General features: G+C 37.8%; 1 protein-coding gene across 3 annotated transcripts in view; it reads left to right on the top strand.

Annotated features, from left to right (window-relative positions):
- Nucleotides 1-2,889: 2,889 nt before the first annotated feature.
- TTC21B (tetratricopeptide repeat domain 21B) overlaps nt 2,890-18,577 on the top strand; it is a 75,647-nt gene continuing 59,959 nt past the window's right edge. For 2 of the 3 annotated variants that reach the window (XM_080667292.1, XM_080667293.1), the window contains exons 1-9: nt 2,890-2,997; nt 6,168-6,297; nt 6,388-6,498; nt 9,145-9,311; nt 11,886-12,008; nt 14,461-14,618; nt 15,261-15,345; nt 16,613-16,711; nt 18,030-18,222. In XM_080667292.1, coding sequence (XP_080523418.1) covers nt 2,977-2,997; nt 6,168-6,297; nt 6,388-6,498; nt 9,145-9,311; nt 11,886-12,008; nt 14,461-14,618; nt 15,261-15,345; nt 16,613-16,711; nt 18,030-18,222 — 1,087 coding nt within the window. In that variant the 5' untranslated portion in view covers nt 2,890-2,976. The remainder of the gene's footprint in view (nt 2,998-6,167; nt 6,298-6,387; nt 6,499-9,144; nt 9,312-11,885; nt 12,009-14,460; nt 14,619-15,260; nt 15,346-16,612; nt 16,712-18,029; nt 18,223-18,577) is intronic. The other variant, XM_080667294.1, reaches the window with a different exon arrangement.

Raw genomic sequence — 18,577 nt, forward strand, 5'->3', positions numbered from 1 at the left:
CTTAAGTTATTTACCTCTCTAAGATCTTTTCCTCTTGTATACTATATTAGAGGCCTGTCATTATATGTAAAATATATAAAGTAATAACATCACAAAAGTTACCAATGAAACTCAGCTTTGGTATACTATAGTAATAGTGGGTATCTATTATAATAAAAGCATAATATGCTAATTAGACCGGATGTCCTTCCAGATGACCTTCCAGACGAAGCCGGGGCTGCGAGGGAAGCCCGAATCCCGGGTGCCAGAGGGAAGCTGGTGCCAGCAGCCAGGGGAAGGAAGGCCTACTTTTGCATGAATTTCATTGGGCCTCTAGTACATATAATAAACATTTAAATAAACATATATGACATACATAAGAGCACATACACTTCCTCTCTATTATATAAGAAATAAACATAGTGTAAGTGTAGAATATAGGTATATATGGATATATACATAAATATTTCCAAGGTATAGGAGTCCATACATTGATATTTAACTTTTTAGAACTTAAGGGTTATACAATACTCACCTCATTCTTTGTTATAGTGGAACTATTGAACTTATCATTTTAAATTTATTTCTCTAAAAGGAATTAGCGCTTCTGGGCCTTGTTTTCTTCTCAGCATCGCTTGGCCTGGTTCTTATCTGCATTATTAATGTTCATTTTTCATCGAGGATGGTGAAGAAATGTCTTGTTCAGCAGTATCTCTGGAAGTCATTGAAAACACAAATTTCTAAAGGAAAGCAGATTGTACCTTTGTTCAACTGCAGTGGCAAGTGCAGCCTTTTGCCTTAGCTTAGGGAAAATATCTATTGAGTTATACTGACTGATAACTTGAAACAGGTGCAATGCTCAGGCAAAATATAGTAACCAGAAGAATGTGAACTTACAAATATGTAAGAAGCTAAATAATAGGATTTATGGAGAATGGTCAGCGTACCTAGAAATATTTTGCTCAGAGAAAAGGTGAGGAAGGACTTCATTCAAATAAGCAGAGGTTGTTCTATTTGTCATATAATGTTCCCTAAAATAAAACTCATTTGGCAGTTAACAGCATTAAATATAGTATGAAACTAGCCAGGTATGTCTTAGGACTTTATGATATTCTGCTTTCCCAACCAAAACCTAGCTATTTTCATGGCATTCTCCTGGCCTTCCTTTAAACATCCAAATCAATCCAACCATGACCTCAGTATGGTGGGCCCCAAGTCTCTGGACCTATTATATAACCTCTTTCAACAATCTTAGAACAATTGGAAAAAAAAAACTCATCTAACTTGAAAAACTTCTCAGGGAAATATCTAAAAATACAGTTCTAATATCACTTGAAATTAAATCAGAATCCCCATAAATACATATATATAAACATACCTTGACAGGTGTGGCTCAGTGGTTGGAGTGTGGTCTGAGCACCAAAGGGTCTTGGGTTTGATTCCAGGTCAGAGGTGCATGCCTGTATGAATATCAATGGACAAAATATCCTTGGGTGAGGATTAACAATAAATAAATAAATAAATAAATAAATAAATAAATAAATAAATAAATAAATATCTCAGTGAGTAGCTTGATCATTTTGTGCCTTTAACCATGCTCCTGAGACATTTTCTTCCAGATGAACTTTTCACTTGGAAGCAAAAGCATCCAGTTAAAGATTACATTCTTTGATTAGCACGATGGTTTGCAGTATTCTCTTCTGCATACCAAGTGCAGATTAAACCACTGCTCTCAATATCAGACCAGCCGCTATTACCACAGACATTTAGCTTGACTATAAATGTTGGAAACCAAAAGAACAATCCTTATGAAAATACTATGTGCTTCCTTAGGTGGAATACTCTTTCAAAGGAAGCCAATGAGAGATATTGCCTAGCCTTGAAGCCTGGGAGAGTAGCCACCCTCTTTCCTCAGGTTGTCACTACCCAATCTACTGGCACCAAAGAAAAGCCAATATTCACGGACTCCACAACAAATTTAAAACCAGACTCGTGCAACTATAAATCACACCGACTGAATTAGGTAACACTAGGATCAAAATTTGGAATTCATGTAAATGACCACAAAGATCACTTACAACCTCAAATCTTAAGTGCTATTTAGAAAATATCTTTAAGGAAAAACAGAAAATCTCTTAGTCCATTGTATTTTAATTTAATGTTCTGAAAAAGTGAAGAAACCGACGAACAGTTAACAGAGTTGCCTGATGGGTACAGACATAAAAGTCTGCCTAAAGATTAATTTTATTGCCAACTTAAAATCAGTTGTATCATTTAAAAAACAAAAACAAAATAAATTGTTCCTCTCATCAGGGCTGTAAAAAAATAATTTAATATTCATTCTAACAACAGTCACGGGATTGCAGCAATGCCTGTGAAGATGAGTCCAAGAAGCGCATCCCCCATACAAATTTGTGATTTTTCCGCGCCACCTTGTGGCCATAATACAGCCACAAGTGACACGGGTTTTTTTCCCGAAGTTGGCCAGGCCTTCAAATAGCCGCATTGCTGGAACCGGCCTCAGCACAAACTTGCCGAAAATGGTGTCCTTCCCTGTAACCACAGATGAGACACAGATTGCCCGTTTCCCTTCTTTCTTTTTTAAAGATTTTCTATTGATGTTTAGAGGTCATTTGGTTGGGCGTCCTCCCTGTTTTCTTTATTCCTTAATTTCATATCCTCGGGCCCGCCACCCACTGTCCTCCTCGGGCGGTTTCTCGGTTTGGCCTCCTTTGTCTTTCCCACCATCCGTGGCACCCCCTTTTCCACCCGCAGCCCTCCCCGCGGGTCGCGGCTCCCGGTCCCCCGCCTCCTCCCTGCAATCCCTGCAGCGAGGACCGCCCTCCCCTCGGCAGCCAATGGCGGCGTGACCCCGCCTCGCCCCGCCCCTCTCGCCCCTCCCACCGGGCCCGGGAGCGCGAGCGGGGTTTGGGCCTCGCTGCGGCGCCCGGACCCCTGCTTCTCCCGGGAGGCTCGCGGCCCAGCCTCGGGAGAGCCATGGACTCGCAGGGGCTGAAGGTGAGCGGGCGGAACCTGGACGTGGGGTGCTTCCGGGGTGGACCGGGAGCCGGGGGCGTGGGCAGAGCGCGGCCGCCTGCGCCGGGCGTTGGTACCTGCGGTTCCCCGCGCCCAGCCTGGCGGGCGGCCCGGCGCTCGGTCGCCTGGTCACCGCCCAGGTGCTGCTGTGGGAGCTTGAGGTCAGGGCAGCCTCCCCGGCGCTGCTTTCCGAATTGCTTGTCCCACCCTGTTCGCTGTGTGTCCTTTTACTTTTGTGCCCTGTTTGCTCGGAAACCTTGGTCAACCCATAACACCTCCTGCGCCTCCCGGTGTGATTTTTAGTAACTTACAGCCAACTAGTGTCAGATCCCCCAAAAGGAGCGCGGAAAGATGAAATGGAAACAGTTAAAAGCATAGGCTGGAAAATGGAGGCGTCTCTATTTTAGGGGGATGGTTTTCTCTGTTTATCACCGATTCATCGGTTCAGCATTTACTGACAATCCACTTAAGAAATTCTGTGAAAACAAAGACATGAGACTTGAAAATAAGTTGCTTTTAGGGTGACGGTGCTCTCTGTACATTTGTGCACTGCATCCATCATTCGTCCAGCAGAGAGTGATGAAGGGCGCGCACACAGTGTGTCCACTAGACGCTGGAGATGAGCAGAATGGAGCAGTCCCTGCCTTCACACATTGTATCGGCTAGTGCAGGAGAAAACCTTAATTAAATTAATGCATTATATATATTGAATGCCTCCTGTGTCGGGCACTATTCGCTATGAGCCCTGCAATAATAAAATTAGATAAAAGCCTCTCATCTCGGATTTTACATTTGACCAGGAGACTAGACCCTAAACAAGTAACTAAAATGGGAGCCACATTAGATGGTGGTAGGTGGATGGAGGACAGTTTGGCAGTGGTAGAGAATCTGTAGTGTCGATATTTTGCCTAAATTTTTACATTATTGTATCTTCCTGTGAAGCCTACTCCCAACCCCTTAAATTTTTGTCATCACTTGAAATGTATCCTTTGTACTACCACCCAAAGGAATTGTTATAATAAACACTTTTCATGCTAAAAACTATTATGTGGTTCCTCATCACTTAGACTAGAGCTGTGGTCGGCAAACTGCGGCTCGCGAGCCACATGTGGCTCTTTGGCCCCTTGAGTGTGGCTCTTCCACAAAATACCATGGCCTGGGCGAGTCTATTTTGAAGAAGTGGCGTTAGAAGAAGTTTAAGTTTAAAAAATTTGGCTCTCAAAAGAAATTTCAATCTCTGTACTGTTGATATTTGGCTCTGTTGACTAATGAGTTTGCCGACCACTGGACTAGAGGATCGACTTAATATAAGACACTTCTTGACCCTACCTGCCTCTCCAATTTAGTCACCCAGTAATCCCTGTCTTACTTAAGGTTCTAGAACAGGAAATGGCAAACCATGGCTTTGTTCCAATAAATTCTTATTTATGAATCCTGAAATTTGAATTTCATATATGCTATGAAGTATTTTTCTTCTTTTTTCCTTTTCTCAACAATTTGAAAGCATACAATTCATTCTTACCTTGCCGGCTGTAGAAAATAGGCATAGGGTAGATATGGCCATGTGCCATAGTTTGCCAATCCTTTCTCTAAATTATGGGATGACTTTTAGTCGTCTGCATCCCACCCATCCCTACGTTTCATTACTGTGTTGTTGCAGTGCCTCTGCCTCGCTGTACTCCTGCACCTTCCTCACACATCATGAGAGGGACATAGGAAGAGTGTGTTTATGTGTGGAGGGGGAGTAGGAGTTTGCAAATCAAGAATCAGTTCTGAAGTCCTCTCCAAGAATCTTTCTCTTAATTTTACTTTTCCCTGTTATCCACACTCAATCCTCATTCTCCTATATCCTCAAAGCAACTTTTCTTGTATTTAGTACATCGTATTTCAGTTTTCTTAGATTCTAGTCTCATTTGAAAAACGTAAGTATTTCTGGGCAGGAGCTGCCGTGTCTTACTCATCTTCACTTTCATAGTACCTCACCCAGGTCCTGACACTAGTAGGCGGTCAGTAAATGTTTGACCGAACAACCTAACCTGAACCAAGGTAGGTAGTGGTAGTATGGAGGGTGGGGATTAGGCTACAGAAACAGAAGAACGTACTGACTGCTTACTTAGGGGACTGGGCAAAGGAAAGGGAGGATTCCATGACTTCATGTCTGGCTTGGGCAGTGGGGCAAATGGAAGGATGAATCTGGAACTTCCATGAGAGGTCTTGGCTGGACACGTGGTGTTTTATTTCATCAGCATATAGGGTTAGGAGGAACTTTTTTTTTTCAGATAGGATTCTTACACTATGATATCTTAATCTTCACAGTGACCTGTAAACAACTAACAGCATTTTACAAGTGAGCAAACTCAGGAGCTATAAGATGGATCAGAAATTTGAAACCAGGTCTTTTTGTCTTTAAGCCATGTCCTTCCCTCCCCCCCCCCGCCCCCATTTATTGATTTTTAGAGAGAGAGAAGGGAGAAGGGATAGAGAGAAAAACATTGATGAGAGTGAAACATCATCAGTTGTCTGCCTCCTGCATGCCCTCTACTGGGGATCGAGCTCGCAGCTCGGGCATGTGTCCTGATGGGGATCGGAACCAGAGGCCTATTGGTTCCTGGGTGGATGCTCAACTGCTGAGCCACACAGGCCAGGCCGGGGCAGCCATGTCCTTTTTACAATACCATGCCACTGCCTTTTCAGAGAGTTAGATTCTTAGTGATACCAACTGCTGGACAGAAGGCAAGTAAAATGATATTAAAAGTGTCCTTAGTGTTGGGAAACTAAGAGATCATTTGCTACCCTAGGGAGGGGGTACTGGAGGACAACTGCATTTTATTGAGATGTGCTGTGGGGGGCTTGGAGATGGAGTATGGATCACACTTGCAAGAAATATAGCCAAGGAAGAGACTAGAGAGCAGGAGAAGGCAAAGTAAAAGTTCCAGAGAACATTCATGTAACAATTTAGAAGAAAGGATTGAAATTATTAGAAAACATCGAGATATTTAAGTAATTTTGTGTTCATTGTGTTCTGTATTCCTTAAATTTGAGTGCTATGCTTTAACAAGTTTTAGATTATTCATGATTTTAGATTAATATCTGCTTAGATATTTCAGAACATCAGAATCTCCTTGTAACATTTAGTTCTTATTTCCCTTTAGACTTTGATTAATTACTATTGTCAAGAGAGGTATTTCCATCACGTGTTACTTGTTGCCAGTGAAGGAATTAAGAAGTATGGTAATGACCCCGTCTTCAGGTTTTATCATGCCTATGGTACATTAATGGAAGGTATGTGCAAATTATTAACCGTGCTGCATACATTTTGGATTCTTGTTTTGCACTAAGAATAATTTTTCACATCATAATTTTGACTTTCAGGTAAAACTCAAGAAGCTCTTCGAGAATTTGAGACTCTTAAAAATAAACCAGATGTATCACTTTGTTCTCTGCTTGCACTGATATACGCCCATAAAATGAGTCCTAATCCAGGTATAGTAGGACAATTTTTCCTACTCAATTTATTTTGTTTTTTATCAATTACCATAGCATTTAGTCTGATCAAACTGTATTACATATTATCTATAGGTACTATTTATATCATGTATGTTTTATCATTCCGATGAGATTTTAAGTTCATAAAGCAGAAGAAATATGTATCTTACTTTCATATTCCTTATATCCTTTGGGAGAATTTTCATTTGTATGTAGGAGTTGTTTGAGTTATCATAAAGGTGAACGTATATTAGCAGTTGTTAAGCAAACAAACAAAAAGAATAGCCCCAAACAGGTACATAAATTGCTCTGCAACAGCCAACTTTATAACCAGTTATGTTTAAATATATAGCTATATGCAGTGTCTTTCTTCTACTATATCTTAAGCTTCTTAAAGGCCTTTATGTCCCCAAGAGGACTAATCCTTGGAAGATATTCAGTAAATTTTTATCAAGTAATAGTTTGGAAAATATTATAGAAAAACTTTATGCAAAACCAGCAATTAAAATTGTGTGAACTGTCTATATAAATATTTATTAATTTAATATTAAACATATAAGATGTGATCCATAACATCTTATATGACCTAGTTGAAAAAAAGAAATGTAAAAACCACCAAGAATAGGGGCAGGGGTGGGCTGCAGGGGGTCAATGGGGGGGAAAAAGGGGACATATGTAATACTTTCAACAATAAGGATTTTTTTAAAAACACCAAGATTAAATTCTAATGTTACTATTAAATAAAATGATAAATAAAACAAATGAGTCCCAAATTAATGGAAAAGAGTATGTACTATTAATCCATAGGAGTAGCCTGGGAAAGCTTCCTGGAAGATAGGAACTTAATCTGATCTTTGAAAGACAGGCAGGATTTCAGTATAAAGCATATTTGTCAGACAGGAGAAATCCATGGGCAAACACACGGAATTGGTTCAGGATTCGACTCTTCTGTGGATCCCCTCTCTCTGTGCCGCAGCGGGAGTTTTAAGCTGGAGCAGTCATCAATAAACCTTTAAAAAAATTAATACAAAATATTTTCTTCCTAGAATCAGGTTTTCATTTAATTGATTATTCCCAACAGTATTGATTCTGTTGGGAAATGTGATTTCTGGGACACTAAAAAGATGGAGGCAGAAATATTGCCGAGGGACACTTGAGTACTGACTCTGCTTTTCACCATATATGATGCTGAGTAGTCTTGAGTCTAGGAGGGGCCCAGAGGTTTGTCAGTAGTGCCTAGAAAAGGCCTGGATGGTTCATGTTCATTCTTCCAGAGTTCTGACATAAGTCCTGAATATAAAGGGCTATGATGCAGTAAGAACTTGAGCTGTGAAGTGGCAAGAGCTAACTTTGTGCAGGTGGTGTCCCAGCTAACTGATGCCTCAGTAGGGACCTGATGGAAATCTGGGCAGAAGACTATAGTGCCTGCTCCTGCCGGATGAGTTCTTTTCTGTCTCCGTATTGTGGTTCTTTAACAAACATTTCTGAAGGGAGGTGGACGGCAGACAGAAGCAGTCTTCTTGCCAAGCAAGCTGTAGCCCACCAAAAATGATTTTATTTCCTAAAGTCATGAAGTGGTACCTTGGTAATTACACATTTAAATTTAAATTTGTGTCATTGGAGCTAAAAGGAAGGGTCACTTACCTTTCCTTGGTAGCCATTTCCAGAAAGATAGAGTCTGTTAGAATCACCGCCCTCAACTTGGACATTTCTTCTTCCTTACTGTATAACTGACCCTGCTCTGCTTTGATCCAGGATTTGGATCTAATTGACATTTGTGTCCTAAGCACATACTCTCATATGATAGATTTGATAATAATGATTAGAGTTGTTGGAAGTAGACTATTTAAGGGAGCAGCCAGGCAGTTATTAAACTATGTAAGGAACAACCATTATACTACCTTTCACTGGTCTGTGACAGTAGCCTCCCATGTTGATATATTTTAGAAATGGATTAGGGAATTGGGTAATTTAAATACTAGTCCTGGTTTGCCTCTAATAATTACATCATTTTAGAATCATTGCTAATTTTTTCAAGTATTATTTTAAAAGTTGCATTTATAGCCTTTATAATCTTGGGGATGACATAAAATTTAGAACTGTACATTGCAGTGCTCATTAACCACATGCGGCTATTGAGCACTTGGGCTTAGTTTGAGGAACCAAATTTTTAATTGAATTCTAATTACTTTTACATTTTAAACTGATACTTGATTCAGCTATTAGAAGTTATGTTTAGAACTGAGTAAATGAATATGCTTTTTCATAAATTTTATGAAATCGAAGTACAAATTAAGTATTTCTGGAGAAAATTTAGTAACTTAATGAGATATGTATATAAAATATATACCACATTTTGAAGATTTAGTAAGAAGAAAACAAAGAATCTCAGTGGTTTTCTTATTAAATTACAGGTGAAATAATTGGATATACTGGACAAACTAATTTTACTTGTTTCTTTATGCCTCTTTCATGTGGCTACTAGAAAATTTTAAGTTACATATGTGGCTTGCATTGTATTTCTATTTGACAGTTCTGCTATAGAGAGAAGAACTTAATTCTCTCCCCTGTTAATCATCTGACCTATTATAAATCCTTGGTCTAGAATTTAATTTTCATTGATGTCTTCTTTTTCCGTTCCAGATAGAGAAGCTATTCTGGAATCAGATGCCAAAGTGAAGGAGCTGCGTAAAGGAGCAGAACCGAAAGCTTTGTACCACGCAGGCTTATTTTTATGGCACATTGGTCGTCACGAGAAAGCGAGAGAGTACATTGACAGAATGATCAAAATGTCAGATGGTAGTAAAGAGGTAGCTGGTTTTCTTATTGTGAAATAGTGACATTAAAGGAAACATGTTATTTATATATTCAGACGTAACTGCTGTTTAATTCTCTGTTATTGCTCACTCTATTCTCACTTCATAAATAATAGCTTTATTTTAATATTTTACTATTTTGTAAAGTTGTGGTTCTCAAAAGCTATTTATTTTTATGCTATTTATTAACTCTTGAAATGACCTCTCCCTGGTTCCCTTTCTTTCTTCCTTCCCCTTCCTTCCTTATTCCCTTCCTTCCTTCCCTCCAACTCTCCTTATTGAGCTTCTGTAGGTACAAGGCACCATTATTTGACCTGTTAGTAATACAAAGATAAGGAATGCATAAGCTTCACTGTCCTGAATGGATCATGTAGCAGTTGTCATAGGTCATATACCCAGCCAATATGTTGAGAGAAGTGTGATTAAAGTGTGCAGGAAAATAATAGTTGACATTTATTGCTTGCTTGCTTTGTGCTAGGCACTATTTTAGGTACTTGAAGAAAGATAAGATCTGTAAGTATTAGAATGAGAAAGAATTTCTTGAAGTAGCATTTGAACTAAAACCTGAAAGATGGATAGTTTCCATATGCAAAGATTATGGAAAAGGGAAGTAGATACTCCCAAGGTGGGAAGTAATAGATGGAAATGAGAAAAACAAGGAGACATATTGGTTCTGGGTACAGTGAGACTCTTCATATTTGATGGGAACATGGGGTACATAGATGAAGAGGATGGAAGAATAATGTGGAGATGTGGGTTCGGGCAAATTGAAGGATCTTGACAGCAAGGTACAGTATTTGTATCTAATTTGATAGGCATTGAAAGACCATCAAAGGTTCTTAATCTCGGCAGTGATGTTATTAGAGCACAGATTCAGCTGATTAATTTAACAGTGCTGTATGGGGTGGACTGACCTGGGCGGGGGGTGGGCAGGTGGTGGACTAGAATGCAGCCAAAAGGGTACTGCTTTCTGGCAGAAGATTTTGAGGGCCGGTACTAAAATACTGTAGAGGGGTACAGATTTGTGAATTGTTAAATATCCACAAAACTTGTCAACTGATAGTAAATAATGGGGGGAAGATACTGAGGATATCTCTGAGGTTTTAAGCCTGGACAGTTCAGAGACCAGTTAACATGAATGGAAACTACATTGAATTAAGAAGGTAATCTTAAAGAGAGCAGTGTTTAGCTGAAGACATGCTATGTTCCAGGCTCTAGAGAACAGTGAAATAGATAGTAGATGAGCTGTTGGGAAAAGAAAAAATTAAAAGAGTTACTGGACTGCAAGTAAAGCTTGGGAATTATCTACCCAGAGATAGTAGTTGAAACAATTCAAACAAACACACTGATGTAGTGAGTAGAAATAGCACTGTTTGAGTAGTATTAGCTGTCTTTTCAGATGAAATACAGAGAGCTAAATATAATCTCAGTTAAAGATTTATAAGTTTATGAATTAACCTATAATTTTTTGTGTTAATCCTCACCCAGGGATATTTTTCCATTGATTTTTAGAAAGAGTGGAAGGATGGGGAGGGGGAAAGAGAGGAGAGAGAGACAGAGACAGAAACACTTATGTGAGAGAGACATCGATTGGTTACCTCACTCACGTGCCCTGACCACAGCCAGGGATCGAACCTGTAACCCAGATACGTGCCCTTGACCAGGAATCCAACCTGAGACCCTTCGGTGCACGGGCTGATGCTTGGGCTCTATATGGCCTGCAAAATCATTTGGCCTGGCCCTGCCAAGGCATTAGGAGTGAGTTAATTAAATCTTTGGCTAATTTTTAAGTTGATAATGTTGTATGTCCCGCGAATGATGCTATAAGTATTCAAATGACCCTTGGCAGAGAAAGGGTTTGCTATCCCAGCTCTAACTTAACCATTTAGTCACACCAGCCAGGGACTATAAATTTGATAGAAGAGCAGATTTCATAATTTTTATTTGAAATTAAAAAGAAAAATATTCGACTTATGTCCATCTTGTTTTCAGTGCTATAAATCTTGCAACCCATTGGCTAACATTTCTGAAGGTAAACATCCATGACTTCTTCAGTTTTTAATTTCTTGGGCCATATATGCTTGCATTTGAAACTCACTGGACTAGTCACAGATTAAAGAGAACATTGCTACATTATCTTAATTTTTAATATATATGAAGCAAGGCACTCCTATTTTTCCATCTTAGTTCATTTAGTCTGATTGCTCCAAAAGAGGTCACAAATTCTTATTTATGTCGCAAATTACATTTTTAACTATTGTTAATAACAGTTTGCTGGCAAAGTCCCAAATAAGAATATTGATTATTTAGCGTTAATGGAGTTTTTGATAAGCTTTTTCATATTAATATTGAGCAGAGTAGTAAGGCTGACATTCTAAATACTTTCCCACACTCTAGGCTGGCAAGATTTGGAAAGCATTTGTACTGTGTAGTTTTATTTTTCATAATATTATTTGATAGAATGATTTTTGTTATTAATTACAAAAAAGAAAAGACATTAGGTTTACTTCTTTTACCCATTTCTCCCCCAAAGAATTGGAAGTATGATTAGAATTTTTTATTTTACAGGGACAGATCTTGAGAGCATGGCTTGATATTACAAGAGGAAAAGAACCTTATACTAAAAGAGCACTAAGATCTTTTGAAGAGGGATTACAAAATGGAAATGATATTTTTGCTCTGCTGGGTAAGGTGAGTTGGAGTTAGGTAAACAAATCACGTTTCAAAATTTATTCATAATATAGTTGAAACCCAACAAAACTAAGTGGATCAGAAATAATTTTCATGTTACTTTTATCAATTCTCAATTGTTGGAGGGACAAATGTTTATACTAGAGGCCTAGTGCATGGAATTTGTGAATTGGGGGGGGTGGTCTCTCAGCCCGGCCTGCACCCTCTTGCAATCCGGGACCCTCAGAGGATGTCCAACTTCTGGGATCAGGCCTAAACTGGCATTCAGACATCCCTCTTGCAATCCGGGACCGCTGTCTCCTAACTGCTTGCCTGCCTGCCTGCCTCATCGCCCCTAACCACTCTGCCTACCTGCTTCATCGCCCCTAACCACTTGCCTGCCTGCCTCATCACCCCTAACCACTCACCTGCCTGCCTCATCACCCCTAACCCCTCTGCCTGCCTGCCTGCCTCATCGCCCCAAACCGCTCGCCTGCCTGCCTTGTCACCTCTAACTGCTCGTCTGCCTGCCTCATTGCCCCTAACCACTTGCCTGCCCACCCCTAACTGCTTGCCTGCCTGCCTGATTGCCCTTAACACCTCTGCCTGCCTGCCTGATCACCCCTAACCACTCGCCTGCCTGCCTGATCACCCTAATCACTCTGCCTGCCTGATTGCCCCTAACCACTCTGCCTGCCTGATCACCCCTAACCACTCGCCTGCCTGCCTGATCGCCCCTAACTTCTCGCCTGCCTGCCTGATCGCTCCTAACCACCTCTGCCTCAGCCCCCGCCGCTGCGGTTTTGTCCAGAAGGATGTCCGGAATGACATCCAGAAGGTTGTTTGGTTGTCTGGTCTAATTAGCATATTATGCTTTTATTATTATAGATAGGACAATGAACAGTAAACTAGAGAAATGTATACCCTACCAAATTCTTCAATCCTAGATCAATTTTAATTGTTTTTGTTGTTATTGGTGTTGGTGGTTGTGGTTCCTATGTTATTTATTCACCAAACATTTATAGCCTAAAAATGTGAGGTATCACTCTAGGTATTGGGGATACCCAGGACACTTCAGTCTGTAGACCGACACTCTATCCACTGGGCCAAACCAGTCCGGGCAGATTTCATTGTTTTTATGGCTGAGTAATATTCCATTGTGTGTATATAGCACAGCTTCTTTATCCACTTGTCTATTGATGAGCACTTGGATTACTTCAATAACTAGGCTATAAATAAGTAACTCTGCAGTGAACATACAGGTGCATATATTCTTTTGAATTATAGTCAAACCTTGGTTCTCAAATGTCTCCCATTTTCCCACAGTTTGGTTCTTGACCCAAAAACCCTTTCATGCTGATTCCTATACAATTAGTCATGCATCTTTCAGGTGATAAACAAAGGAGAGAATGTGTGAGTATGAGTCAGTTTACTGCTATACCTCATGTTAACATCTCAGGAAATTATGCTGTGACTATTTCTAGTGGGAAAAAAATGATTGGGTTTTTTGACCAAATTGCTTCTCAAACAGCCTTCCGGAACAAATTAAGTTCTAGAACTGAGGGTCCACTGTAGTGTTTTGGGTTTTTTCAGATATATACCCAGAAATGAAATTGCTGCCTCATAAGGCAGTTCCATATTTAATTTTTTGAGAAACTTCGATACAATTTTCCACAGTGGTTGCACCAATCTGCATTCCCACCAACAGTGCAAGAGGGTTTGCTTTTCTCTACATCCTCCCCAACACTTGTTTGTTGATTTACTGATGATAACCATTCTGACAGGTGTAAGGTGATATCTCATTGTAGTTTTAATTTGCGTTTCTCTGATGATTAGTAAAGTTGAGCATCTTTTCATCTGTCTGTTGGCCATCTCTTTGTCCTCTTTGGAAAAGTGTCTATTTAGGTCCTCTGCCCATTTTTTTACTTGATTGCTTTTTTGGTATTTAGTTGTATGGGTTCTTAATTTTGGATATTAACCCCTTATCAAATGTTTCATTGGCAAATATGTTCTCCCATTCAGTAGGTTGTCTTTTCATTTTATTGATGATTTCCTTTGCTGTTATTTTGCTTATTCTTTAAAAATCTTATCTTCTTTAGCTTGAAAATAATTTTTTAAAAGGTACAAAATCTCTTAGTTTTAGATGCTGCTTCTGAATACACAGGAAATATTTTATTCTAAAAGGAAACATTATTTTATGGTGTTTCTAAAAACATTTTTAACATTAGTTATATTTCTTGGGTATTTAGAAGTGGAATTTAAAACTTTTATTCTGTGATGTTTTAAACTTTTGTTTTGATTAAAAACTATTTTTTTCTTATTATAAAAGTGATCACTTCCTTACGGAAAAGTCAGAGAACAAAAATATAGAAAATGCTAAACACTAGTTTTCTACCTACTTCAGGATAACTGTTGTGAGAACCTTGGTATATATGATCACATTTTTGATACCACTTCTTTTTTCTCCCATTAGGCACAATGCCTTGAGATGCGCCAGAATTATTTAGGTGCTTTGGAGACTGTGAACCAAATAATTGTGAATTTTCCAAGTTTCCTCCCTGCTTTTGTACAGAAAATGAAGCTACAACTGGCCTTGCAAGATTGGGACCAGACGATTGAGATTGTACAGAGGTAAAGTACAAAAAGGTGACACCCAAACCTTTGCATCTGGTTTTAATTTTGAGAAAAAATAAAATCTGCACATAATTTTTTATCATAGGACTTTTTAAATTCGATTTTTCAAAAAATATGGAATTCAAAGGTTTAATACTGCATTGTTTAAAACTGAATCGATCAATTTACATAAATATCTGACTAGCTGTTGTAAGGCAGACTTTTTTTTTTGCAAACGAATACCCCTGTACTCATGAAGCTTATATTCAAATGAGAGGAACCATATGATAAACAGAACAAATAAGAAATTATGTAGCATGTTTGAAAGTTGTAAGTGCTATGGGGAAAAGATAAAGCCAAAGCTGGAAGGTGAAATGGGGAGTGGGGGTGAGGGAGTAGATTTTATGAGAATGGTCAGGGAAGGCCTCACTGAGAAGATGGCATTTGAGCAAAGGAAATAAGCAATGCAGATATCTGGGAAAAACTTTGCAGAAAGGAAAAGCAAGTGCGAACACCTTGAGGCCAGAGTATGTGTCCTATGTTTAAGAAATGGAAAGGAGTAACATGACTAGGAGTGAAGTCCCAGCAGAAAGGTCGAGGGAGCAGGGTGCCAGGTTGTGAACATATATAAATTTATTTCGACAAAATGTTTTTCCGCAGGTTAATGCTTCAAGACAAACAAAATGTAGAAGCACTAAGAATGCTGGCTCTTTACTATTTGTGTAGGGAAGGGGATATAGAGAAGGTAAGTTGCATTGTGCTAATTAGGTTTCCTATATTCATAATACAGGAAGTACTCTTTTAGAATGTATGTCACGGTAGTTTTTAGTTGATTCTTGAAAATACACCTTTACAAAGAGGTGAGCTTCTTAATTCAGCTAGTAAAGTAAAAACATTATGAAAATTCCTTTGATCATGAATTACGGTATATGTGGTTTTTCTGTATAAAACTCCCATGCAGTACTATGTTTGATTAATGTAACTGGTGATACTGAGTATGGAAGAGAACATAGAAAAAATACAGTTTATAATATTTTTTAATTTTATTTAAGTTTGGATAGGTTACATGGGCTTAGGATAAAATCCCATTGGACCTTACAGTAAGGTAACATATTTCTCTAGTAGCGAACATATTCACTATATACTAGATTACAGAATATTATCATCCAGTCTTAAGTAAATAGTATTACAAAAAGTAGTAGATTTGGATTGTGTTGAATTTGGTTAAATTAGTTAATATAAAAGTGCCTAATAGGTACTTTAGTAAATATTAAAAGAATTTAGTAGAGCCCTAACCAGTTTGACTCAGTGGATAGAGCGTCGGCCTATGGACTGAAGGGTCCCAGGTTCTATTCCAGTCAAGGGCATGTACCTTGGTTGCGGGCACATCCCCAGTAGGGGGTGTGCAGGAGGCAGCTGATCAATGTTTCTCTCTCATCGATGTTTCTGACTCTCTATCCCTCTCCCTTCCTCTCTGTAAAAAATCAATAAAATATATTAAAAAAAAAAAAGAATTTAGTAGAGGCAACTATTCAGTAAATATTCCAGGCATTGAAATTATTTATACTAAGTATCTTAGTGGTTTTTCTATTCGGGATAATTTTAAATATAAACCAGGCTATATATGTAATCTAAGGGCTGATGTTATATAATATTGGTGTTTGTAAATACGTTATTATTCGTATCTCATTTGTGTCATGGATTCATTATTTTAGAGGGAGCTTGGCATGTACAGTTAATTGAGTATTATAGGTATCTTTATTTACCCAAAGGTTCCTATTCAATAACAAATATTTAAAAAATACATTCTAAAACTGTTCTTTATTGATAATTATTGAGCTTTTTTAAAGAAGTTTTAATACATCTTGCAACGTAAGACTTTATTGGAAGAGGGAAGAATTAGTAAAAGCAAATATCTTTTAAACAATAATAGTATTTATTAGTCTATGTCATATATTATATTCTTTATTTCTTAGTTTATTTTAAAATTATACTGGGTACTTTTCTTTTAGGCTGCAACCACGCTGGAAAACTTGGAAAATGCTTTGGATGCTATGGAACCACAGAACGCTCAACTTTTTTATAAGATCACTCTAGCCTTCAGCAGAACTGTAAGAGGGTCTACTATGTACCATAGCTCTGTTATCTACAGCTGGAAATAGAAAATAAGTCATCAAGGTTGAGGCACCAAAGAGCATATGGCCTAGAGTGAAAATATGATATGTATATAAATATGTGATATATTCCTAAGAAGGGCAGTCCAGAGGAGATAAGGGTTCCAACTGTAAGAAGACATCATGGAGGCTTCATGAAGGAAGTGGCACTTGTTGAACCTTTAAAGAGAGGGAAGTACCTTTCAGGCAAAGGAAATAAGTGCATAGGATTTTTGAGTAGGAATGTTCTTTCTTTTGTGTTTTTAAACTATCTGAAAAAAGTTTTAATGTGGGTAATAGACTATTTTGGTAGGGGAAATGGTTGGTATTTTACTTTTTTTTATAATATTAAAGAAATGTTTGCATTGTAAGTACCCAATTTTAAAAAGGTAATCAGGAATGGATTAAAAAAATCAGCAGAATCTTGAAATCAATACCTGAATTGAGTGGATTAAAAAGTTAATTAAGCTAGGGAAAAAGAAAGGAAAAAGGCACACATGAGTTAAGTAAAATAATTAGTAAATATAAAGTTGAAAGGAAAAATCAAGGATGTTGTTAAATGACATAAATAAACTGAATTTTCTTATTTACAAACAAAGATTGTCAGATTGTGTGAAGTTTAGAGAAAAACAAATTCTGCTATTGCAAAAGTTTAAGTTAAGGAGGGTATATTTACCCTTTTTGTTTGCCTGTTGCCAGATATCTGATTAGTTTACAAAAATTCAAGCAGTTTAGTATTTTACTAGTAAAAGTTGTCTTCAAGTGTTACATACTTACTCTAGCAACATTGTCATTTCTTGAAATATTTTTGAAGCTTTTTAAAAAGAAGATTCTAAGGCATAATCTTTTAAAATAGTCTCAGTGGTGCCACCCTTGTCTTTAGGGGGAAAGCCCTACTTTTTTTTTTCCCCCCATTAAAAATATATATATAAACTTAAAGCAATAACTTTATTGTCTACTTTGTAAAACAACCATAGGGCAGTTTGAAAAGAGGTCTAGAATATCCTTGTATGGCAACATCATTAGGAGTTTACTTTTCAAGGTAGCTGTTTTTAAAAACACTACTCAGGATATATAAGTTCTCAGAGGATATAAACTCTTGCTGTTCTGCCTAGATAGTAAATAGAGAAGTTTTATTTTTCTTGCTTATTAAATCATATTGTTTCTTTGCATTTTTCTCCTGCAAATATAAGTAACATATATGTATATTTAGAGAAACAATCATATTGACTGAATAGAAGTGTTCTAGTCCAACTTAATCTTTTCTTCTTTTTAGTGTGGACGTAATGAACTCATTCTTGAAAAAATTCAGACATTACTAGAAAGAGCTTTCAGTTTAACCCCTCAGCAAGCAGAATATGCTACAGAACTTGGATACCAAATGCTTTTACAAGAAAAAGTTAAGGAAGCATGGAAGTGGTATCAGATTGCCATAAATCTTGAAGAAACTAGTATCACTGCAGTGATTGGTATGACCTCTATTTCTATAAATGTTCTTCATATAGATGCAAGTCATAATTGCTTTTCATATCTGCCATTAAAAATGTTTTGTGATTTTCTAAAATTAAACAATTCTCCACTATCCCAACAGAAAAAAAATCATATATCTTTAAAAATAAAGTTTTTGTTTCATAATATCTTGAGAGAGTAGGTTTTTATGAGATAGTTCCTATACTAATATATTATGAATTCCATCATAACAGATTTTATATGAGTACCAAGCCACCCATTTTCTTTTCTTTCACCTTTTCTTTCTTTTTTTTTTTTAATGTAAAATTTTCACGGGTTTATTGGTGGGGAAATCCATGTTTTATTAATGTTGTT

This window comes from Plecotus auritus (genome assembly GCF_963455305.1).
Source record: "Plecotus auritus genome assembly, chromosome: 5".
NCBI lineage: Eukaryota > Metazoa > Chordata > Mammalia > Chiroptera > Vespertilionidae > Plecotus > Plecotus auritus.